Source organism: Pempheris klunzingeri, chromosome 9, assembly GCF_042242105.1.
Source record: "Pempheris klunzingeri isolate RE-2024b chromosome 9, fPemKlu1.hap1, whole genome shotgun sequence".
Taxonomy (NCBI): Eukaryota; Metazoa; Chordata; class Actinopteri; order Acropomatiformes; family Pempheridae; genus Pempheris; species Pempheris klunzingeri.
In genome coordinates, this window is record NC_092020.1 from 3737078 (window position 1) to 3763662 (window position 26585).

Sequence of the window (26585 nt, forward strand, 5' to 3'; positions counted from 1 at the left end):
ATTCTAACTCAGCAACAGCAGGAGCTTTATTTGGAAATTACAACCACTGGAAATACCCTCGCTTTATTTTTCTTTCCTCTTATACATTTTTTTTTTTTTTTTTTTTTTTTTGCTGCTCTCTTTCTGGCTCTGTCCACCTTCTCAGAAATTGACTGGAAGCGGTGTTGCGGGGATTGAGGAGCGTCATTTACGTTCCCTGGATAATATTCATCTTTAATGACACAATTTGGAGGGAGTGAAGTGCTCCGCGAACACCTCCTCTCGCTTTATGGGATTATTCTCCACGGAGGCGCTTTGTTTTAGATAAGACCACGTTGGGCATCATGAGTTCCACTGGTAAGTCCATCCTTGCGCGCCTTATCTCTCCACTTGAAGCGCAAGGACAATACGTGTAGGTGAGAGCAGAGAGGAGAACTACCGCTGAACAATAGTAGTCAGTACGTGATGGAAGAGATTACACACAGTGCCAACTTAAATTAGGTGTAAATACCTGTAATTTCACTTCAGGATACCATAATATTCAATTTAGAGCTAGGCCTGTAATAAATTGTGATTTTCATGCACACCCAGGACAGAAAAAGATAGAAATGTTGTGAAACATGCCTCTGAAAATGATGTGTACTGTTCCCGCTGAATGAGACATGTTCAGGGGGGAGAGCAGAGCTAAGTATATCTGGAGGTCAAAGTGGCATCTGCCCAGAGTTCATCCACAGAGGAGCGTTTTTGGGATTCTTCATCCACATTACAGCTGTTCCTTCAGCCCTCCCAATGTCTGCTTCCCTCTCCTGTCACCCCTCCTTCATCTTCTTCTCTCCTTCCTCATCCTCTCCACCACCACCACCACCACCACCAGTGCCTTTGACCTCTCTGGGGAGACCTCCCAGGCCGTCAGCTGTTGGCTCTTCATAAAAGTCCACCTGTCTTCCGACGCGTTCGCCGGAGACCCCGGAGCTGGAGGTTTCTGACCTGACCGCTGCTGGTCTCATGGAGTTTAGTCCACTGTGATGCAGCACATGACAAATAAGCCTGACAGCCCGAGGGCTTCTGTCATACTTACTCTAGACCGGCCCGGGGGCTGCCATGATGCTAAGCTGACCTTGTATCAGCTGACTGTGACCCTGATCCTCTGTCAGCTGAATCAGGGCTTTCCCTGTAGGGCCGGCTGGTCAGCTGTGTGTGCGCCCGTGTGCATGCCTCCACTTTGTTGTGCTTCCAAGTTATTCCAAGTCGCTTGAATCCGCAAGAGAAGACTTTTCAAATCAGTGAGGCCAGTTTGCGTTGATGTGCACCAGGTGCTTTGTCAACTGATGGTGTCATGTGCTTCCTGTCCTCCCTCTCTTGTCCTGTGTCTACAGCAGGGACCAGGAATCCCTGCATCATTCATAATCTAGCCTGTCATTGTGTGGAACTACATTATTCATCCAGTGCTTTTACCCCCGTGGTACCGAGGCTTGCCTGACTGCCAGTCCCAGAGCCGTGCGTGCGGGGAGTGGCATCGCAGCCCCGTCACTTGCAGGGAAAATGTGTAGAATTCTTTTTTGTTTGGCTTCAAAATGCATTTCTCAGCTGACACAAAAGGAGGAGAAGCGCGTGCAGCTGGCATGTGAGGAGCTGTCACAAGCTCTAAAAAGCATGTGCTCAAACAGGAATGGTCACAAACACACCAACATGTCAACCTGTGGTGCAGCGTTGAGCGTGTGTGAGCGTGTCTGCATTTCCCCGTGTGTGTCAGCATTGTCACAGCAGGCAGATGGTGGTGTGACACGTGTCTGTACTCCAGCTTTAGGTAGAAAAACACAGCAGGCACCAGAGCTGAGGAAAGAACATCTCCTCTCCTCTCCTCTCCTCTCCTCTCCTCTCCTCTCCTCTCCTCTCCTCTCCTCTCCTCTCCTCTCCTCTCCTCCAGTCGGTCAAACATATGTTCCCCTCCACTCTGAACACTCTTCAGGTTTGGACATGAATGGGCCTGTTAGGCTGCGCTGCGTGCACTGTTTTCCACTGCATTGGGCGTGATAGCCCAGAGGCCATCGACACACACAGAGTAATTACACACAGCTCTGACTGTCAGTCTTCATCTTCTGGGCCTTCTATCTCTCATGGTCACTGGGTATTGTGTGTGTGTGTGTGTGTGTGTGTGTGTGTGCGTCTGGTCAGACTCCTATTTTCTGCCTGGATGGCAGAATTGTGGGTGTAGCAGGTTAGTTTCTGGTGGAACCTTGGACCTTGGTTTAACATATGTATTCTACATTTACACTGCGAAAAGCTGATATTTGGTAATTCCCTCAGAGTAAAGATGCAGTTTTGCAACATTTCTCCGATACAGTGTACAAACTGTCTGTGTTCCAGGGGAGTGATAAAACACATGTTGATCAATATACTGATCATTGAGCTCAGGGACCTGAGGGGATCTGCAGAGCCGTACATCACAGACAGCCCTGATACCTCTCCCTTTCTCTCTCCTCCTCTCTGTATAGCAGAGAGTTCTCAAGTGTTAGACATCTGAGAGGCATTCCCATTTGGCTGTCTTAACTCTAAGAAGACATGCTGCCGTGCTTCATGCAAGCTACTACCTGAGACAAATGGTTTGAATGCATGATAGGTATAGAATTCAACGTCATATTGCTGAGCTATTTATTCTCATGTATAGACTTTTTAGGCACACTAGCAGTGTCGCTCCATGGACAGCAGCACAGAAATCCATCAGACTAAATTATCTCAACAACAGTTGGATTTATTGCCATGAAACTTCCTATACAGATTCCTTACCCCCAAAGGATGGATCCTAATGATTTTGGTGATCTTCTGATGCTTCATCACCAGCTGATCAAAGTTTTCACACTTCTTGTCAAATGTATCAACATCTACTTGAAGGGTTGGCACAACATTTTGTAGAAACATTCATGTTTACTTGATGTTAAATCCTAGTGACTTTAGTGAACCCCTGATTTTTTATTTACACCACCATGACTGTCCAGCGCTGGTAAATGACCTGTGAAACTAATGGAATTAGCCCGTCAGCCTCAGCTGCACTATGTGCTTAGTGCTAATTAGCAAATGCTAGCATTCTAATGTGCCAAGTGAGGATGATGAACGTGGAAAACATTACCTGCTAAGTCCCAGCATGTTAACACTCTCATTGTGAGTGTGCTGACTGTAGAATTTACCTTGAAGCACCACTGTGCCTGTGAAAGATGATAATTTCATAATTCTTTAAAAGATTGCTTTGACCTGAAAATGGCAATAGCAGAAAAATTTATGAGTTTCTAATAGCGCACATATTCACCCACAAGATAATAAGAAATGGTCATCTGGGAACCATGAATAATTATGTTAAATTTCATAAAGTGGTTACGGAGACACATATCCATTTGAACCAAAGTGTGCTGTATGTATGGACAGACTGATTCTTCCTTAGGCCCCGCTGCTAGAGGGGAATAAATAAATAAATGTATAAATACATAGGACAGTACCAAATTAAATGATTGATATTTTCTGTCCTGTTTCAATGTCGGTTGTATTTTATGGGAGGGATGAGTCAGAACAAGGGTAGACAGGCAGGGGAGCTGCATCATATATGATTTCTGCTCCTCTGCCTCATCTGGTGAGCAGTCTAAACCAGAGCCAAACACCATTTATCACTCCTGCTGCCAGACGCCTTAGTTCAATAACACAGAGAACAAAGGTGGGAGACAAAGATGCACAGATGCAAACACAGATGCCGGGATGCACACATGAATATTCATACTGCACAACTGGTATGTATTTACAGACCAGCATAGGATAAGGCGCATGTTTGTCTTGTTTTTGCAGTTCTTGTGGTTATTCCTCGGTTATTCATTGATTTTTGTACACCAATTAAAGCCCCTGTGGAATGGAAATTAGAGAGACTTCACCCGAAATAACATTCTCCTCCTTTAAATCTGTAGGCATTAAGATTTTTTCAATTTAATTTGAATGAAAAGAATTAAAAGAAGGCTAGTTCAGTTGAAAGGTGGCTATATTCTATGTTGTGTTTCCATCTCCATGACCTTGGCTTCTGGTAGGATTGAGTGATCATTCAGACTGTCAGTAGCAGTCTGACCTTTCTCTCTTGCCGTAGAGTGACGGTGTGTTTGTGATATCGCTGGACACTATCATTGCTCTGATGAATGCTCCTGGCCAAGGTCCTGACAGTGACGAAGGGAGATAAAGAGAGGGGGTGGAGGGAGGCAGCGAGACGCCTGAGACACGGCGAGACATGGCGCTGCTTTGTGTGACACTACATAGTCTACCGTGCTGATTTTAGAGTACGGCATGTTCCCCTGAAGTACAAAGAACATGTTGTCACCTTAGCTAGATACACCTTTAACCAGTTATCTTTCATATCTATGAAATGACTATGGAAGGATCCGAGGTAGAAATGTGATTCTTAATGAAATAATACATTTTAAACTTGCCACCAAGATGCATACATGATATTAGCCACTGAGACCCGATTTCCTGTGGAAAACATCTGATATATTTCAAGAGAGAAGTTGGTGGTTTTCCCATTCACTTCAAAACAGCGATGTCTTCTTGCTATTCATTTTGGATTTGGTGACAAATGAAGATGTATGTCTAAGGAATAGCCACCACTAAAAAACAAGAGTTTCAGCTCAAAAAATGTCCAAAACTTGAATTTGAAAACCCACTGGCACTGTGTCTGAACACTTCTACCGGAGTATGACTACCAACCATCTATCTGCGTAGGATGTTTTCCTTTAATGATGAGTCTTTATATTGCCTCCCTTTGATTCTTCACACTTCTCTTCACTCCGCTCACTCGTCACTACTGATCTCCCAGCATCCCCTGTGACTGAGCCTCCAGCATGTTCTTCCCCAGGGCTGTCAGGTCAGGGGCAGAAATAGCAGCAGCCTCTCAGTCCCTGGGGATGCTGTCGGCCTCTCTAACCCCGGCCCTGTTCTTATCACCTGTCCGCCAGAGGCTCTGTATTCTCCCGGGGCCATCGCCACTGATTTGGAGTCAGTGGATTACACCTGTAGTCTGGTGGCTATCATTAGACGAATGACTCAACACCTCAGCGTGGGAGAGGATGGAGGGTTGTTCGAGAGCTCTTAAATGGGTTTAGACGGGGAGAGCTCGGCTGCTCTTCAATGAGAATGAACGCACTGACACAATTTGGTAGAGTTATGTAATAGTTCAGCTCCTGAGCCGATTGTGCACCTAGATTCTCTGCTGAGGTGCAGCCTCTTGGCATGCAAACAAGCTAAATAAACGTCTCATTCATTAAAACATATAAAACATACCTGAAAATTAGCAGGAATCTGTGCTATTTAGCCCACCTCTGCCTCGAACACGGCACGTCTGTAAAATCTAGGTATGCGTTGAAAAGCTTCATTCGGCGTTTGATGTATGGTGTTTCCTTTATACAGCTTCGCCTTGTTGAGCAGGGGAAGCAGAGTATGTAATTTTGTGCCAGAGGTTTGTTTTTGGCCTAATTTCAGAAGGTCAGCATTGTAAATAAGTGTCCTGTGTGTTTCCAGTAGGCGCTGGCACAGGCTTGCATGTACTGCCATCAGTTCCAATTATCTCTCACTCACACCTGATGGGATCAGTGTTGCTCATTTGGTTTTACGACAAAATAAGATTGCCTTCCTTTGCCCAGTCAGTTACACACACACACACACACATGCATACAAAAACCCGCTTCCAAGGGAGTGTCATTATTTGAACCACTGGCTGGGACCTTATCGGGCAGGGTTGTGGGTCCCACTGGTGCTGCCAGCATTGTGAGGGAAACAATGAACTAACAGAGACTTGAGTGTGGGAGATTGGGCGTGGGAATTAATCATGCTTGCGTATTTCTGGCGCCCGCACTCCTGTTTCGAACATGAAAATCAACTACAGTCATGCATACATTATCTCTTGCACCCATGGAAGTATGCCCGCCCTCACATTCGCCGTAGCCTACACTATGCAGATACCGTCGTCAAACTCGGAGCGTGCAAAGGGTGCTCGGGCTGTGAAGCGTGCAACGGTGTTAGACTTTTTAAGTGCTGCGAGTCCTTCGGGATTCATCCAGTGAAATGGAATCAGTGGCTCTGTCACGCCAGCCCATATGCTGGTGCTGCTCTGACTGAAGCAGCACAGTCCTTCAGTCAGCTATTCAGGTAGGCAGTCAGACCAGCCGGTTACCCTGCCATTATACCCCTTCCCACGAAGTGTAGGACCACTTAGATGCTCCTTAAGGAAGAGGGAGCAAAATAAGAGACCGTGAACCGAGCAGCTCTGGCACAGTCTTAGTATCGAGAGGCTGGTTGTCTCTGCTTGTGGATGCAAGTGAATCGGTTTACAGCCTGGAGGAGAAGATGGACCTTTAAAGAGCCTCTGATAGCCTAAGAGGTCTTCGATAAATTCATGTTCCGAACTCACTTAAAATCAAATAAAATTGTGTAATTTTTGCTTGTGACAGCATTTATTCCAGGCCTGTTAAGTCTGTATGTGAGAACTTGCTTCCCTGACCGTGTGAAATAGCTATTGGGCTTGCATGAGTCTGACATGTAAGCTTACGCATAATGAGGTAAGGGGATCCATCCACTTTCTAACCTGACGCAGCAGTGTGTGTGTGTGTGTGTGGGTGTGAGCGTGTGAGAGTGTGTGAAAAATAGAGACAGTGGGAGAGAGAGCCTGGAGCTTACCCAGCTTACATAGGTGTCAGACCTCACAGCTTCGGAACAAGTGTTGACAGAGCTACACACTGATCTTATTGTGTGAACTGCACACAGTACAGTCTGCAGTGGAGTCGGAGCTCCAGCTCTGGTGATGGACTGCTGCATACACTGAAGAAACATTTGAATATGAAAAGCAGTATTGTTGAGCTTAATGCTGAACAATTTTGAACTAATACAAGTCATTGTGTCCATTAAGGTCAATGGTATGTTTGCTATGGTACATGGAGACACGCTGAGCTCTTAGAAATGTTAATTATGGTTCATTAGGAGTGTATCTACTGTATGTGTTTGACAATGCCACTATCTGACTTTACTAGTAGGAAATAGGCTGTCTTGGCTTCAGGCTAAATGATTGGCCAATTACATTTGTATTGTTTAGTGTATATCGGTTACTATGAACTGGACAAGCAGACCTGTCCGCCTCCTCTGTGTGTTCACACGGTGTACATGGGGCTCTAGTGAAAGCAATACTCCATGTAAGATGAGTATAGTTGTTTCTTCTTTAATACAAACATAATAAAAGAGCAAACGTGTAAGGAATGGATTAAACAGTGTTTGTACACTGCAAATCTTATCGTGCCCTGCTAACTAGTTCACTGCTTGGAGTCACAACATTACTTCTAAAGGCAGGTACATGTCATACAACATTATTTTACAGGGCTACAAGTAAGGATTATCCCCATTAATGTCTAGTCCATCGACTGCATGTAGTATTTTTCCACAGTGGAAAGTACACACTTAGTTTAGTTTTAAAGAAAAGTCAGTTTAAAACATTAAATAGTAATCTGGAGACAGCATTGTCTTCACCGCTAGATGTGAGAACCTGCCTGCGTTATCACTGTAAACTGCACAAGTGCTGTGCAAGAATGGAAAGCTTGACAGGCATAGCAACAGTAACTAAGGAGGGCTTAGCAAACAGTCAGCTCACCTTATTATTTAGCCAAACGCAAAAATACAATTAAACGTGCATTTTTTTGTTTTCAGCAGCTCATCAGAAGGGCTCTCTGGGTGGTGATCGAAGTTCGGGACCAATCCGGTGCCAGCGATGCCGGGAAGTATGCAAAGGAGAGGTGGTACGAGTCCAAGACACCCACTTTCACGTCAAGTGTTTCACCTGCACCGGTAAGAACTTTGGAACCCGATCCATAACAACACAACAGAGCAAGTGTTAGAGACAGCTGTAATGAACACACAAACAGGTGTTGTCTTACAGAGTCTCCAGGCGTGGGGTGTCTATATATCTTTTTCACATTCTTACCTGCCACACACACACACACACACACACTCAGATTGACACTGTATCCCCACGTTCATCCATCTCCTAGTGTACATGCTGAGAGTTACTATAAGCTCACGGTGGGGATTGGAGCGGATCAGAGGTGCCTCGCAGGGGGCTTAGGCTCCTGCTAATGTAGCCGGTTATTGCCCTGCCAACGAGGAGAGGATTTTCCCTTGGTTGTACGCTGTGGCCTAACGAGACTATCCCCACTAGCTTTGCAGTGCTACAGGTGAGCACTGGTGACCTATAAAAGGTTCACAGGTAACATAATCTCACATCCACTCACAGCAATAATGCAACATGTGTTCTTCATGTTTAGAAGGCATTTACTTGGTCTTTACAGCCTTTTTTAAGATGTATTATCTTTTATGTTGCTTTATCAATTTTAAAGGATTAGTGTAACATTTTCGGAAATACACACCCAGTCAAGAATATTCAAATGATTGCTTTAATGATATAAGCCAAATATAGATATATAGTGTAAAAGTTAGGAAGTTGATGACCTGATGATTGGCATGCTTTTGCGTCTTTGGCTCAGCCAGACTGACTTCTCCAGAAACATGACTCAGGTCCTTTTCAAACATGACGCTGACATGTAAAATTGCAATAAGTGCAGTTCTTAAAGGGGCTTATGACAGTCAAGCATCTGTGTGTTGGCAAATTAGAAATCAAAGAGCCAAGTAATGTTATTTGTCATGCTGCTGTACAGCCTGGAGCAAGTGTACTCAGTTTTATGTTAATAATACCATTTCTGAAGCAAAGGCAGTGAGTCATGGCCTTATTTTCAATCATTTGCAGATGACTTTGAAAAAGCAACTCGATAGGTTAAGAGAAAATTTGCACTCAATGGTCAACTAATCACACCCATTTTTACATTATGCACTTATCTAACATAATTTTCTGACAAAGGTCTCCCAGCAATCGTCTTTTCTCACAGGCTCAACTGAGTTTTGCTAACATCATGTCTCTCAGACTGATGTATGTAGTTGGAGGCCAAAGCATTGTGGTGCTCTGATTTTAGTACGCTATACATTTAGACACAACGTAAAGTGTGAGGTAGTGAGAAAAATTCACCAGGATACTTCAGGGCCACTTGCATTACAGAAAACAGACACTGTTTAAACTTTAATTGGTTTATTTACTCTCGTGACAATTTCAAAAAGCAAGCCGACTTGCAGACAGGCTTGAATGATCTATTTTGCATCAAAGTGTCATTGCCAATGAAAAATTATTGCAATAATTTAACAGTTCACTACAAATTTTATATTTCCCCAATCAAGCATAAATTATTATGTATCTTGACTTATTCCATATTTCCACAAATTGGTTTATGAATTATCTATATTTTTTTATTCCTAGTTAATAGTCTTCCATTTGATTTTTGTAAGAATGTTGTGTTTTTACTCATATTCATTGCCCATCTTGACATATCACTCAGCCTTATATACACATTTCTCATTTGTTTTAAGAAACACTTTTCATAGTCAGCGCTTAAAAGGACACAGTAAGATGGATGTTTTACAGTAGAAACTTTATTGGGAAATCTTCCAAAGCTGTTATATGAGCCAGGTCCTCGGCAGCTGTTGTCGAGGAGAGGAAGAAGCTGAGTAAGTTGTGTTTGTGTGTGTATGAGCTGCACTACCCTGTTGTGCTGCACAAAGCTGTTCTACAGTAGATAAACTCACTGAAGGCTATTCATCGGAGGCTTGTTGTTGCATGCTCCCACTGTGTAGCCGTCACGCACATGAAAACGCATGTATGCAGTGCGCACATACACACACGTGCGCAGACATACGAGCCTGAACATCCATACATGTGTGCACGCTCACTGTGGTTGTGAGGGGTTGCTGTGGTAACGGTGTGAAGGGGCACCCGGGCCCTGGTTGGTGGATATTCTCAGCATCTCTATGGTGCTATTAACCAATCGGAAGGCGCTATTCTGTGCCCCAGAGAAAAAGGGGGGTGAAGACAGGAAGAGAGCAGAAAAGAGAAGAAGCGGGGGGATGGGGGTGCTGTTTATGTCGCCTAAACATTACATCATCACTTGGGTGTAACACCAATCTGATTCTGACTTGCTCTTCCTTCCTTTTCATTTCCCTCTCACCCAAAGCGGAGGCGCAGTAATGGAAAACTGTCATCGACCAGCATCATGTTAAATACACCTATCGGCCAGCACTCCCCTCTCATGTTCCAGAGAGCTCTCCACATCCCATGAGGCACTGGGGCACTATTGTGTGGCCAGACTCTGCCACATCCCTGCCCATAGTATGCTCTCCTGTGTGGGCCTCTGCACAGCCAGCAGTTTTCTAAAGCTTTTATTGTTCAGTGTCCGACCCCCCTCACACACAAACATGTTGCATGTTCTTTTGAACTTCATAAACTCCATCTATTCTCCATTGTCTGTGTTTCTATTCTCCACTTTCCATTAGCTCCCCTGTATATTTTCCGTGGCTGAGTGGTTGCGAATGCAGACGCAGGATTTAAGATCGAATTTCTATATTTTCTTCCATCTCTCTGTTGCTCCCTCTCTCAGTTTTTTCTCCCTGCTCTTCTTTCTCCCTTTCTTTCCTGATGACAGCCACCCAAGCATGAAATCAATTTCTCATCTTGGGACAGGATGACATTGGCATGCGGGGTGTGCGATTTGGAGGCTAATGGCTAAACTGTATTATACCATTGCACCAGAGTGACAATCCGCTGTCAGCAGCCAATTGCTTTATCTGTCGGATGTGTTTATGAACACTCTGACCGGGACGTGTTTCAACATTTGATTTTATTCTTTGCTGGCCATTTTATTTCAGGGAAACAGCGTGTGCACCCAGGTTATTGACCTTGACCAATGATATTGTGTCTGCCACGGTCCCTTCAATTCCACTAAAAACACCATGACCTAAAATCTTCACTATTACCCCCCTTTTTTCCTCTTTCTCCTTTTTCCTTTCATTATTTCTGTCTCATTTTCCCCCAAAAGGGCTGACTATGCCCCACTGACTAGATCATGATCATACAGTCTTAAACAGCAAACACACTCACTCAGCACATAAAAATACATCCATCCATCCCACCCATCATTTTATCCTTCCTTCGTCTTTGGCCACTTTTTTATCAAGCCGCGTTACCTTCCGAATGCCACATTATCATAATTCCTCTCTCATGCATTAGTCAGAAGAGGAGCAGATCACTAATCATGTGCGTTTAACCTCTCATTTGAACCCATTATACGGCGGCTGATTATAGCATGAAGAAGCCGCTATGCAATCAGCTCAAGAAAGAAGTCTGTGGAAAATGCTGAAGACAGAAGCCAGCTCACAGACTGATGCATCAAGTCCAGACATAGAGAAGGCAGTGGGGGTGTATGTGTGTGTGTGGATTATGTGGATCCAATAGCACTTCCCAGTGGAGCAGCGGGCTGTACTGTATGGATGATGTGGTGTTGTATTACCAGCAGTCGGGCTGACTCGTGCATACTGGCCTAATGACATAGTGACCACATTTACCCGGCCTCTGAAGCATAATTGGCACTCCAGCAGAAATAGCGCGGCCTGTCAGCGGCACGAGCGCAAAGCTAACACGCACATAAATCACACGCAAAGGCAAAATGGGTGCACGTTTTTCCCGTCCCGATGCAGCTCATGGGTTGTTCACACACACACACACAAAAAAAAAAACACAACAACAAATATACAAGCGCAGACAGAGACAGATGCAAACACAGGCACATTCGCACATAAACTGCCAGACTGCTCCCAGTAGTTATTTATTGTCAGAGACAAAACAGATTTTTCTCATAAAACACTGCTAAAGGGAACAGCAGATTTACACAGACAGCTAAGATAAATACTTGACTGCTCTGCTAATGCTCCATCTCTAGCTGCTATTCTCACCAGGGCTCTTGTAAAATTGCAGCATCTTTTTTTTTTCTCTCTGCAGACCTATTTCAGTCAGTCCAGCCTTCCTTTGGATGCCATTAGCCCCCATCACTCAACCTCTGTGTGAATGACATCAACCTACAGTATTGTGCAGGCAAAAACTGAGATAGAGATGGAGGGATAGAGGAGGGGAAAGAAGAAAAAGAAAAGAGAAATAGCAAGAGGGTTAAAGAGGAAAAACAAAGAGAGGTTATGAGGAGAAACAGAAAAAGAGACACACAGCACAGGAAAAAAAAAAAAAGAAGTGGGAGGGTTACAGGGAAGGGGAGCTTCCTGTAGCTATAGCAACCGCTGGTACGCTGGTCCAATCACCACGCCAATGCCTGGTTGCTAGGGAGAGATTCCGGCGGAGAGAAAGGGGAGCGCGGCAGGCAGCGGCGCTTTTCCCCGACGACTCTCCAGGATCCGGGATAGATGACAGGGATTATTCCTCCGCTTGTCTCTCTCAAGCGTCACCGTCCGGAGGGATTTTCACCCGATGACGCCCTGTCTGTTGTCTTAGAGTATGTGTTTGTGTGTGTTAAATGTGTGTGTGCATGTCACGGTGAGGTGGAGGTGCTTAAGTGTGCAAGTGTCTGGCTCAGTGAAGGAGTGATTTCTGAATGATAAAGAGGATCATTAAGTGACGAACCCTGCTGTGTCGTACAAACACACACATACACACCCAACACCAGTGCATCTGTACATAGAGCCGCAGCTCTAGAGCATTTTTGTCTCTTATTAGAGTACAAGGCCCCACCTCGAGCAGTTTGGTTATCCCAGCATGTCTGTCATCTGTGATTTTCCCCTCATCTGAGTGTCTTATCAGCCCTCAGAGGGTTAAAAGCTGAAGACCTCAGCAGCGGGGCTGGTCTGCTGGTATGAAGGGACTCCACTGGGCAGCCATCTGTCTCCATCATCTACCGCAGCCAAATGCGAGGGGAACCCTGTCATTCATGCACGATTTCTCTTTCTGCTTTAGCCTTTAGCTGCCTCTCTGTCTCTCCTCTTGCCCTTTTCTACTTCCACGGCCCCTTCTGTTTTCTGTAACTGTTTTTTTTCTTTACCATCCCTAGAGCACCGATGCTAGCGTGGCTCTAGGGATGGCAGCTGGTCAGTTCGCCACTTTGGCCCAGACTGAAATATCTCAATAACTATTAAATGGATTGTCATGACATTTTATACAGACACAGGATGAATCCTGCTGACGTCGGTGATAGCTTGACTTTTCCTCCAGCGCCACCATCAGACTCTTTTACATTTTCTGTACAGAATCAAATATCTATGAGGTAGGATGATCAATCAGTTTTGGCACGGATATTCAAGATCCCCAGAGGATGAATTATAATGACTGTGATGATCCTTTCTTCAAGCGCCACCAGCAGCCCAACGTTTTAGCTGAGTCATTAAAATACCTACCTGATGGATTTACACAGTTTTGTACAGGCATTCATTGTTCCCAGAGGATTAATCCTAATGTCTTTAATGATGCCCTGACTTTTCCTCTAGTGTCACCAATAAGTTGACATTTTTGTATTGATGAAATGTCTCAACAGCTGTTAAATGTCCTTACACCTAGTGCAGACATTAATGTTCTGCAGAAGCTGAATATTAATACATTTGGTGACCCTCTAACTTTTCATCTTGTGCCATCATCAGGTCAAAATGTGTCTATACTTTGGTTTATGACCAAAATTAATGACACTCCCATTAGTGTTAGATGCTCTTTGTGTTTAGTGCTAATTACCAAGTGTCGGCATGCTAACACATTAAACTAAAATATTGCATTGATGAACACTAGAACCTGCCAAACATCAGAATTTCAGCAGTGCCACCGTGGGCATGCTGTAGCTTCTTCAGCTTAAAGCACCATGTCTCTGAGTACAGCCTCACAAAGCTGCTAGTGTGGTTGTACACTTTTGTTTCACTCCTCTTCCTCTCTGTCTGACTGCCTCTTCTCCCACCCAGTGATTTGGCACAACTTGAAAAAACACATTATTTACTCTTGAAGTGTTTCTTCCTGTCGGAGGGGCTCAGATCCAGGGGACAGGGGGAGGGCAGAGGAGCCTGGGCCCCATGTCAGTAGCACAGATGTGGGGGTGAATAGGTGAGCACCTCCCCTGCTGGAACTTGTCACTGCCTCACTACATACATGCCTCTCTGCTAAACTGTGGCTGCCCCTTGGTGCCTTGAAATAAAAAACCTCTAAAATCAGCATAATGTTGACAGCAGCACTAAAACAATTAGAACGTGCAGTAGGGCTACTTTGATGCACTGTACAAAGCATGTCCATGTATTTAATAGCACATTATGAAGACCTAACGGCACGATAATGAGCTCAGGGAAGAGTCACAGTGAGAGAGACTGCAGGGGGGCATGTGGAGGGAAGAGGGACTCTGAAAGAAAGGGAAGGCTGCATGGAGGTGCAGTCCTGTAGTGAGAAAAGAAGGTGCAAATTGAGATAAAGTGGAGACCTTGTGCTCAGAGCCACAAAGATTTGGAAGCAGTCTTGAAACAGAAAGACAGAGAAAAGAAAAAAAGGGGGGGGCGGGGCTGTGAGCACTATTTTGGGGTTCCGGCCCGGGCCGACTTTGAGAAGGGAATTTTAATTGCGTCTGTTGGCTGGAGATAAATACCCAATCATGCGGACCCCCTGTGGGTGCCTAATCAGTGCAGTTCTAATGACCACAGCTGCAGACACCAGCCTACATGCTAACCTCTAATCACCAGACTTATGATCTCTAGATGCTAACCTCCTGCGTTGCCAAAAAAGAGCAATATGAAGGAGAGAGGCAGCATCTTTTAGCCTCCCTCATTAGAGCGCCATTTAGGGAAATGTCATAAATTGAGCAAATAGATGAAATGAAGTCTTTGATGTAGTTTATTCTTGCGGAGCTGATTATGTTTGGTTTAGGAAGCTAATTGATGATAAATCTGACAGTATCTCCACGCAATAATACACAGGTCTCATAAAGCTGCACATTTCATGAACTTCTACATCACTACTTTCAACTGCAACTGTGTGCGCTTCCCACGACTAGCTGCAATATAAATCCTCATTCACAGGACAGTAAAACAGAGCCGAGTGACTCTACGGAGGTTGTATTGGGCTGTTGTTTTTACGGGTGGGTGTCACACACCATGTGGTGCTGGTTGTGCGGCTGCAACCGAAGCCTTTCTTCTCGGAGCCAAGCTAAGCCACGTCTCTGTGGTGGCAGAGACACCAAACTCTGACCCAACCCCACCCACTGTGTCGGCAACTAGAACATGTGGAGGGCTGCGTTTGAAACTTCTGCCTAATGGTTACGGCTAATCTGAGGGAACTTGAAAAGCAGAGGGCCTGCTTGCAAGTAAGCTCCAGGAAACTGAGGCTCTTTTAGGGAGGTTTAAAGAATGATCCCTTTTCAAAGATCGAAACGATGTGTTTACCTTTACCTGGGTCTATCAAGGTGCCCTTTAACGGGTGCCAAAGTAGATTCTTGACTTTTATTTTATTGTTTATTTCATTCTACATTTTTGTTTTTTTTTGATACATGTAATTTAATTTATTTTTATTTTATTTATGTTTAGTCCCATTCACTCAGAGTTTACATGGTCTTATTATTTACTGCTGGTGACTTTAATCAGCTCAACCTCAGTGTCATCACTGATATCAACTGGATTTTACAGCCACCAGTTCAACCACAACAAAACCAAATGTGCCACCACCAGCAGCACCGCATCACCCAGACTGGGGACCTAGCTGTCTCTAGGGCAACTGTGGAAGGTTTACGTCTCCTATGGCAACTGAGGAAGGGGGCCGTCCTATGCAACGCATCCAGCCAATCGTCCGGTCAGAGGAAAACAATGTGATTAGCCAGAACAGGTGAACCATCGAGCCAGGCCGTCCAATCCAGTGTGAGCAGAGCCAGTCGGCCGGCTCTAATTTGGTCAGGCGTCCGTATGCTAATGAAGTGCATTAGGCTAATTGAGCAGATTCCAGTAATTTGAAAATCAGTCTGGGCGCAGATTGAAAAGCAAGTCATTTTGAAAGAGAGAGAGGAAAAGAGAACCTGAAAATATTACACTGGCAAATTCTCCTATAGTTTTAGAAGATTAAAAATGTTTTTATTGAATTAACGCAGCAGACCATTTCAGGGCACAATGATGTTTTTTCCATTACAGAGAGTGGAAATATTTACTCTCCCATTCCCTTTTTCCACGAAGGCATCAGATAGCCTGTGATTTGGGTTTCTGGTAAGAGCCTTCGTTAGTCTGGTTTAAAATGCAGCAGGGACACTTTTTGAAGCTCTGTGCCATTGTTCAGTGGTTCTGGAAATGTGGTTTGCACATGCACACATACACACACACACACACACACACATATTTTTATAAACAGGCTATTTTAAACCTTAGCTCTGGTCTTCCTCATGCATCCCCTTTCTTCCCTTCTTCTTCACTTCTGCAGCCGCCTTGACTTGATGCCAATGACCTGTCGCAATGATAAAGATCCATCATCATATCTCACCATTCACACTGTCCCATTCCATCATCCCATCTCTGCATACGCACAGTGCCATCTCATCTGGGATGGATTTATGTGTTTCCATCCTCCTGTGGGAGCCGAGATTGTTTTGTTTTTAAGTGAGGGCCCATTGATCTTTTATTACACCATTAAGTCAATACGCTCCACTCATAAACAGCTTGAGATTAAATGAGCCCCTTTGAAGGGTTTATGTGCGTGTGTGTGCGTCTGTCTGTGTCTGTGAACCCTTTAGCTTGCCAGCATACGCTGAAAACTGGTGGCTATAGGGAGCCAAGTTTAGGCTCTAGCAGCAACTCAAGTCTGTCTAGCATGGCCAGGATGAGGCCATTTCTTCGCAGCAAGTAGTTTGCATTCGAGGTGCTTCATTCCACCACAGGCAGAATGATGCTTTGTTAAGTATAAAATGTTTACTGCTTTATTTACCGTGGTACAATCCACCTCTATTTACTGCCAGTGTGTTGCAGGCATCTTCTGGTATTGTTATATATTACATTAACCTCATGATTGGCGGTCTTTCCACATAGATTATATTTCCATTTTTTCATGCTGTGATAGCAGTCGGTGGTTTGGCGTCGGTGGAGAAACAGTATATGTATATACTCGGGGGTAAATGTTGCTGGATGTGATTTTTCCTCACAGTCAGATCAATTACAAATTTCAGGAAAGAATTTGAGGAAAGCAGTTTAGAAAATGCATACAGACTCAGCTTTAGTCAGATATAAATACACCCTTCAGGTTGTCTGTGTTTTCTGTGTTACCACAGCATGGACAAGTTTGAGTTTTACTCTTTCCTAGCAGTACATACTGTACTGAGGCTCTGCTGTCTCGCTCTAATGTCTTGAATGTCTGTTTAAGTCCACCGATCTACCAGCAGCTGGTGTTTAAAGCCTCTGATCTTGTTTCCAATCCATGACCTCCTGTTTCACCTGAGCTGCAGGCCTATTAGGAGGATCTGAGGGTCACATTTGCTGAATAAAATTTTTGAAGGTACTGTATGTATTCATGCAAAAATCTGGATTTGTGTTACACAGCATGTGACCTTCATCAGTACCATGTGTGTCAGGTCGCAGCATTTTTTCCAGGTGGAGGTTACAGTAACTGTCAACTCTTCTTGTTGGTTAACCGCACATCCTGAGAGAAACCAGAGACCAGGAGCCACACTGGCCACTGATCTGTGAAAACACGTCTAAGCTATATTGTTACACCCAGCTGGAATTCACCGTCAGTTACATGGCAAAGTGCTGTAGCAGACACACAAACGGAGCGCTCACGCTGTGCACACGCGGCAAATGATCCCGCCGTCCTCTCCGTCAGTATTTAATGAGTGCGTAGTTGATTTTTCTGAAGATGCTGGGAACTTGTGGTTTGTTGTTTTGTCTTCTTCTTCACATTGTTTAGCACAGAATGACTTTTCCACTGATTATATCATTATATTCCCATCAGAGCAAATTGGCTCACCACTGTCTGCAGCTGAGTAACTTCCCTAGCAGCCATGTGTGAAGACAAACATACACACACAGCACAAACAAGCACACACAAACAGGTAGAAAGGAGTGTGCTCAGACTGCAAAAAAATGCAGCACACAAGTGTAATAGAAACAGAAAAGCAAGGCTTGTAAAGCTCTTAATGCTGCTGAGTGTTTGTTATTTAATTTGACTTTAAGAGAATATGACAGAAAATGGAAATCCTAATGTGTTTTTTCTTGAATGGGAAGCCAAAAATATCCTTTAATATTGTTAACATCTGTTACATCCACAGGTTAATCCGTATGCTTTAGAGTTTTGAGTGCTGTCGTTTTCTCTTGCCGGCTCTCTCCACAGTGTGTAACTGTGATCTGGCGCGATCTGGCTTCTTCCAGAAGAAGGGCGAGTACATCTGTACGGCAGACTATCAGCGTCTGTACGGTACACGCTGCGACCGCTGTGACACCTTCATCACAGGAGAGGTGGTCTCCGCTCTGGGACGCACGTACCACCCCAAGTGCTTTGTCTGCAGCATCTGCAGGTAAACACACACACAGAAGACACACAGAAGACACACCGTCTCCTGCTGTGCATACACTGTTAACAACAAACAAATATCTGTTCCATCATACTGTTTGTAGTGTGTAGTGTAGTGGTTCATTCTTTAATACAGTATCTCCATAAAATATACTATTTATTTTACACAAATCAATGAGAAGGTGATTTTTGTGTCAATGTTATAAGGTATCCTGATTGGTCAGGTATTTAAACCAACATGAGCTGATTCTTTTTGGCCATTGGGTGGTAGTGCAAAAAAGTATCAGTATCAAGACATCATTAGCATTTACGTGGAGTTCTGGTTTTTGACCACAAAGAAATAATAAGTGTTTTGCTTTGTTTTGATCTCCACCAAGACGTGATGAAACTATCTAGATCTTTAGCAGCTAAATGTTCACAACTAGTCACTAACTTTGTGGGTTTGTCAGAGCTTGTCAGCTACAACAGCTGTGGCTAGAAACAGATGAGAGCGGTGAGAGTGAACGGAACAATGAGCTGAAAAAACAGAGCTGAGAAAAGCTTCAGTAGGGTGATACTTCTCTCTGAGTTTGTTATTTCATCCATTATTAACATAGAAATATTGATTGGTACGGCTTTAAAATGCACAATTAGCCACAAACAGATTGCTAGTTTCACTTTCCCTGCTCATGTTTTCCAGTAAAATAACTAAAAACCAAAATGTATTGATGTTGCAATATATGAGAAAGGCTTAATGCTGTATATAATCATGCCACTTAAGCACATCAGTCCACATATTGTACGGTTAACTGCGTGTGTGTCCTGTACATATGACTTCATCACTTCTTTATCTGTACTGTTCTGCATCTGTGTCTGTAATCTGTACTGTGACGAAGCACAAAACGTATGATTCACTGGTGAAAGTAGCATTTAGTGAATAGGATGACAGGGAGAGGGCAGAGTACAGGAGATGAATTGTGAAGCTACTGAATAAGAGATGTGGGCTTTCTCCGTCTCTGCCGACGAGACGCTGTTTTTTGCCCCATGACCATGCAATCCTTTGTCCGACGATTCTGCACAAGTCACATCCTTCAAACTGCGAAACAGTGACTCATTTCTTTACAGCGTGTCGATAATGCCAGTGATTGAGCTGAGTCTTATCTCAGCTCCTGATAAATGCCAATAAATGTCGTATTGGAGAGCTCCAGCAGGCTGCGGTTTTGCTTGGTAGAGACAGAATTCCGAAAAGAGAGCTGACCCGGTGTTTCATGCTGTTTAGATTTAGGAAAAGTAGGCCATCTCTCCTCTGACCTCCATCAGTGTTCATGTTAAGCTCCTCTTGAACGAACTCAGCATCCCTGTTGGCTCCTTTCCTCTCTTTATTTCACCATTTCTCTCCTTGTCGCTCTCTCGCCTCTCCTCTCTTTCATGTTCCATTCTTAAAAAGTCCCTTCTCTGTCTTTGATTCACATACAGACGCATATATATGTGGGGACACCCTTCTCTATTTTTTTTCTTGCCCTGCTCCCCTCCCTGTCTGTTTTGATGTGTTATAAGGTTTACATAAGAGTGATCTTTCCTCACCTCCCTCCAGGAGGGTAGTGTGTGCCTGTTTGTCGTGTATCTGCATGACATTGGCTGATAAACGCGCGGCCATGCCCAGCAGCCATTGGCAAAAAAAACAAAAAAAAAACCTGACACCAACTGGCCGGAGCCAGCCAGTGGAGCAGTCCTGGCAGTGACAGGGGTGTGTGTGTGTTTGTGTGTGTGTGTGTGTGTGTGTGTGTGTGTGTGTGTGAGCGCATGTGGAGTCAACTGGAAGAGACAGCGAGAAGCCGAAGGGTGAATCTCTTCTTTCGTGCTCCGTCTGCCCTCTGTCACATCGCTCACGGTCGTCTCTTTCTTATAACTCCTCTGTTTTTTCTGCCTCCTCCATCACCACCACCCCACCTCTCCCCCCATCTCTGTCTTCTCATCATTACCGTCATCATCCTCCTGCTCTTAATCATCACCCGCATCACATCATCCTCCTTTATGTCTTCATCGCCGGCCCTCTTTCTCTTTGTCATCCTGGCCTCAGCTCTAATGAAGGCGGATTGCAAGTTTCACTATTCCATGCTAAAAAAAAAAAAAAAAAAAAGAGTGACGATGATCAAAGCTAGAGGGCGTATTGCCTAAGCCAGAAATAGCTTTACTTCTGTGGCCTTTTTTAAGTTAAAAAAACATGCATTAAATATGTAAACAGTGTAAATTTTTAAAGCGCTGAGAAGGCAAGAGTGTCTTGAGGGAGTGAGAGCAACACACAGGTAAAGACAAGGTCAAACACAGACTAACGCACTCTTGTGCACCACCACAGCATTTCTGGACTATACACTGGGATGGCTATGGTCAGGCACTTATACATGTAAAAAAATGTTGCCTGTCGTGCATGGACGTGAATACAAACCTCAAAAACAGGCCTTGTGCGTCAAATACAGAGTTCTCTAGTTTTCCATGCTTCTATATTCTCAGCGTGGCTCGTCAGTGAAATTAAAAATAAAAAACTGTTTGACTTTACGAACAGATGGTCAACCACGGAAATGACTGAAGGGTGAAATTAAAACAAAACCTAAATGAATAAATGCGCTTTATCAGTTTTCCTCGACTTTCGTGTCCCTTTCGGTATTTACCAGAGCCTTCGTTGAACAATGTGTGTGGTGAAATGTCTCCGCTGGCTCATCTGTTCTGCTTAACTTCCTGTCCTTTCTGTTTTACGTATCTTCCTTTAATAATATAAAAGCACAAAGGAGCGAACCCGGAATACCGTATGTGCCCGTTCCCTGACAGAAACACTTGTAAAATGCTCCTAGCTCCCTAGAAACACACTTTCTAGGGCTCGCAGCCTCCACAGCCACCTTGTGTATATTGCACAAGCCTTTATTCCTGCTTCTCTGCACATCTTTAAGTGCGTACATGGCTGCACTGTGCTCTTGTGTGCTGACTGTGAGCTCTGCTGGAGACTCTAGCCTCCCTCTGGGTCTTGGCTCCGGCTCCAGGCCTCGGCGGGGGAGTAAAAGGATTACTGCCGTCTATGTCTTTTAAACAGCCTTCCCTAAGCCTTTTAGTTCCCCATTCATTCTTGCGTCCTCCGCAGTCATAAAGAAATCAATCCGTCTCTATGAAAAAATCCTATAGAACAGGAAAGAGAGGCAAAACGGTGCATTATGATATGATGTTTATTTAATATCACAGGCGATGTTTTGCTGTCATGTATGCTTGTCTTGCATCTGTTTACTCCTCTGAATCGCAGTTTGGCTTTAAAGGCGGTGACCTGGTGCCACTAGCTGTGCAGGGAATGAGCTTGGGTAGAGCAAGCTGGGCGGACAGGCTGAGAGAGAAAGAGGCAGTTAGGATCAGTATGCGCTCCACACAGTCTCCCTAATAAGTTTTCATTCTCACTGAGAGAGCCAGTTTTCCCTTTAAAAGCCAGTGGCAGCGTCACATTATCTCCTCTTTAATCACAGTGCAGCCAGGTGCTCCTGCAACAATCAACGTCCTATTAACCCGCCACCGCAACTGTTTGGGAATGTATTTTCAGGTCCATAAAAGATGTCACACTGTATTTAGCTTGTGTCAGCGGGATTATGGCCTGTCTGTCACCCAATCATGTTCCTGCCAGCATCCATTTGTTATTTCCATGTGTACTCTTGGATGTAATGTAAACACGCAGAATCACTGTAGGCATTCTATCTCCTACTGTTTGCTTGTTGTCTAATGTTCTCTCTCTCTCTGTCCCCCCTTCCTCAGTAAACCCTTCCCCATCGGAGACAGAGTGACGTTCAGTGGAAAGGACTGCGTGTGCCAACAGTGCTCTCACACACTCGTCAAGCCAAATGAACCGATCAAGATCCACGGGCCCAGCCGTAAGTCCAGCGTCGGCCTCGCTCTGTCCGTTCTGCTTAGGGCCACCAGGCGATGAGTCTAATGCGATGTGTCCGTGAGGCCTATTTAGCTCATTTAGCTAATCAAGTGTCTGTCAAATCGGTGGTCCGACCTGTCGTGCTGATTTGCCAGCTGAGAATTATGCAACACAAACAGACACATCATTCATTAATTACTGTCAACACGCAGAGAAGAGGGGATTTTATATATTCAAATTCACATTTGGTCACATATTCCTGCTTCACACATATACTATGTGTATACTATGACCAGTATGTGTGGGAACGGTGTACAGCCCTTTCCTTTACAGTATAACCCAGGGAAATGATGAATTATGACCCCACAACAGAGCAATAGTGATTGATAGTGAGTCATTTGTATGGTGTGGCATACAGACAGCAGGCTGCTGCTCACTGGCTGTGCAGTAATAACAGATGGTGGAGAGGCAGTGAATAACTGTCCTCCCCAGATCGCTCCATTCAGGAGAATAAAATCCAAACGGCTCCCCAGGTACGTGTTCATCACTCTGTCTTTTCAGGAGGCAGCCTGTGAGACGGAGCGCAGACACTAAATGTAATGCACTGGCTTTTACACACTGCTCCTATGTAATTTTCATATTTAAGAATGCATGTATGGCCAGTACCATAGTCAGTACAAAGTGATGATTTTAGGGGACAAGGTCAGGAACAGGGATTGCCGTGGTGGAAAATATTGTCAGTGAATGTTATACCTGCATCAGTGAGCAAATCTTCACTTATTCACTTTCTTTGCTTAGTTAGATGAGAAGATTGATGCCGCTCTCATGTCTCTTTGGTAAATGAGACCTACAGGCTGCTAGCATGGCATAGCACAAATCTGCACTAAACAAATGAAACATAACATGTTAATTAGAAAGTTTTACAGGTGCTGGTAGGGACATTTTATTACCTTTGGACTGAGCAATGCTAGCTGCTCCTCACTGTTTTAAGTCTTTATGCTAAGCTAAGCTAGCCACCTGCTGACTGTAGCTTCACATTGAGCAGACAGATGTGAGAGTGGAATCCATCTATCTCTCAGCGTGTTTCCCAGAATGGTGAACTATTCCTTTAAAGGATTAATCAACACAAAGTCACAGAGAGCAGGAAGCTCCTCCTGCTGCACCGATGTCTGTTAAACATCTAGCTATGCCCCAGTTAGTGATGTGATGACGTGACGTGTTTTTGACAGCTGATGAAAACAGCTGCTGTGACATTACACAGCAAGAAATGCAACAACAGTGCAGAGACAGCTTCCTTTCCTCCCTCCTTCACTGTGATTTTTTTATGTTACCATATGTAACGATTTCTTGTCACAAGCTCTGTTACGTCATTTTCAGATGATCTAATACTGATTTCATTCAGTGGCTAAAATGGGAACCGTATCATGACTCAGGCGAATATCATCTGTGCACAGCAATGGTCTGCGGCTGAGATCCTGGCTCTATAGACTCAGCACTATCACCACCAAATGACACTTAAGATTTATATAGACTGCAGAAACCTGGCTCAATACTTTTTTTTTTACTGCAAAACACAGTTTGTCTTGGCTGGCAGGGCAGAGGGGAGTGGTCCCTTGTGACTCCAGGCTCCTCTCAGGGGCAGTAGACCGGGTCAGAAAAGGTTAAACCAGGCCAAACCTCTCCCAAATGGAAACAAATGGAGCGCTGACCTTTTTTTCAGCATTTGACACTCTGCAGCCATGGATCACTTGCAGCCTCTGTGCTGTCCTGCTTGCGTCTTGCCCTGTTAGTGGTGGTCAATAACGCCTGTCGGGGCGTCTTTCCGAGGGAAATGGAATGTACAGTATGCTTGTGTACAGTGTGTGCTTCGGTGGGTGTGAGAGAGAAAAAGACAAAGAGAGATTCATGTGTGTCTCATGTGAGGAGGATTTCATTCAACTGTTTTTGGCCCTGAGGCTATTTCAGTGATACTTGCTTCCTGCCTGCATTCAATCATGTTTAACAGTGCTTACAGTTGAGAGAGCAAGCCTCACAGCAATATCCCGCATTAGTACGGCTGTATTGATTAAGGAGGTGGCTGCGGCTCTGGGGTAGAAAACTGCACTTTAGGAGCACAGTAGGTCTTTAAAGATGTACAATTACACCTTGGCTCACTTTGTCTTGCTCTCCCTCCTTCACTTCTCCACTACATTTCATTCTTTCTCTCTCTGTATCCTTCCCTCCTCCTGTCCTCCTTCTTTCTTTCTCTTTCACACATTGCTCTTTTCCAGACTGCGCTGGCTGTGGAGCCGAGATCAAGCAGGGTCAGTCTCTCCTGGCGCTGGAGAAACAGTGGCACGTCAGCTGCTTCAGATGTCGGACCTGCAACATGGTCCTCACCGGAGAGTACATCAGCAAGTGAGTGTGTAAAGAGAGAAAAAAAAAAAGAAAAGAAACCAATTTTCAAACCAAACATTGAATCAAAGTGTTTGATTCTCATGTCTCCCTCTGAAAAGACAAATAGACATGCTGGATTTTTCATGTCCGGTTTCTCTCCAGATACGCTAAACTGTGCGTTTGACACACTACAGCAGATCTTTTTTATCCTCTATGTTGCAGGGATGGCGTGCCGTACTGTGAGGCAGATTACCACGCCCAGTATGGGGTGAAATGTGAGACCTGCAGCAGATACATCAGTGGCAGGGTTCTGGAGGTGAGAACCGGACCAGATTGCGATATGCGGTGGTGTTAATGGAGATTCAGCTGCACAGAAGTCTGTAGTAATACAGAAATCCAAATTGGGAGTTGACTGTGTGTAACTGAGTGTAATCAGCATTATCAGAATTGAGCAGTTGCATTTTATCCTCGGCTCAGTCTAAGCCCTGCTGTGCTTTAGGGAGTGAGCGACTTAAGATTGGGGGTGATAGAGATTTTGTCCTGCTTTAGTAAACCAAAACAAATTCAGATGCAGTGTGTTAGCCTGGTCAAACAATGGCGCATATCCACTTTTTTCACGGTTTCCCCCAGAAGCACAGTCAGGCGGAACACTGACAGGAGGCAGAAAGATAGATTGAATCATAACAACGTGTGAGGAGTTGAGAGGAAGAGGGAGTTATAAAAAGATCAGAGGGTAAAGAGCGAAGGGAAAAGATGGAAGGAGGAGAGACACTGAAAGTAAATTCTGCAGTGATAGAAATGCACGTTTGTGCTTTGTGCGCTCTTAACGCTGATTCAATTTTAAATGGAGACAGAAGAAGAAGTGAACAGAGGAGAGGGAGCCGAGGCAGACGGGGGAAGATGGGCTGAAGCAAGAAGTGAAGGGAGAATATTGAGGGGAGCACGGTTAAAAATAATGAAAGTGATGAAGTGCAGATGCTAATTAAATGTTTTGGAAGAGTCTCTGGAGGGCGCCTCTTGTCCGCTGGGACCTGAGAAAAGGGAGCAGACGTAGTAAAACTTTGTCAGACACACGCACAGACACATTCACACACACGGGGCCTTGTTGTCCCTGTGCTCCCTTCCTTGTCAGAATGGCTGGTGTAAAGTGCTTTGTTCCTGACTATCAGCCTCTCTGGGCTATTTATAGACATGGGGACATGTCAGCCTTTATCTGTGACTCTCGTCCTCTCTCTTTTTTTGCATCTATGTCTCTTTCTCTCACTCCCTCAACATCCGTGTGCTTGACAGTCAGTCTTTTCGCCCATCAAATTTTGATGTCATAATGATTTACTCCTTTAAGATGCAGCGCGCAACTGATTTGACTCCCACGAAATCGTATCCAGGAACACGAACATATAAAAATAACATGTATATTCTATGGGCCCGCTTTCACAGATGCTGTGTTAATGGCAGTAGTTTGAATCTTTCAACAAAAAATTATTGTTTTTTGTGAAATTTTAGATTTTTGTTTCATTCTAGTTTAAGTCAACAAAAATTTTAAATCTCACATGTTTCCCAAAAATGTGGCCATTGTGACTCTATGGGGAAATAAGGACCAAGCTGTGCAAGCTTCCTACAACTTTCCAAATAACATGAATCATCTTATCTCTGAGCCAGTAGCCGCCTGGAATAGCCAGGCTGGCTATCTACACTTGCCAGCAGACCGAAACACCATGAATACTCATCCGTGTATGCTGGTTTGTTTGCATGTGTGAGGCTGACTTTCACCGTCTTTTAAGGAAACTCAAAAAGCTGTGATTCCACAGTGATTCCAGCGTTGAACAAGACTTTACATTAAGAAAATAATTAGTTTGTCCATTCTTTCATCTTATCCTTTAGTTTTGAGCTGTTGACAAAAAATGTTGT

General features: G+C 44.4%; 1 protein-coding gene across 1 annotated transcript in view; it reads left to right on the forward strand.

Moving 5' to 3' along the window:
- The first annotated feature begins 260 nt into the window (after positions 1-260).
- The window catches only part of ablim3 (actin binding LIM protein family, member 3), a 39656-nt gene continuing 13331 nt past the window's right edge, over positions 261-26585 (forward strand). Inside the window, exons 1-6 of the mRNA XM_070836582.1 lie at positions 261-336; positions 7696-7833; positions 18245-18428; positions 22190-22305; positions 24572-24698; positions 24900-24993. Coding sequence (XP_070692683.1) covers positions 324-336; positions 7696-7833; positions 18245-18428; positions 22190-22305; positions 24572-24698; positions 24900-24993 — 672 coding nt within the window. The 5' untranslated portion in view covers positions 261-323. The remainder of the gene's footprint in view (positions 337-7695; positions 7834-18244; positions 18429-22189; positions 22306-24571; positions 24699-24899; positions 24994-26585) is intronic.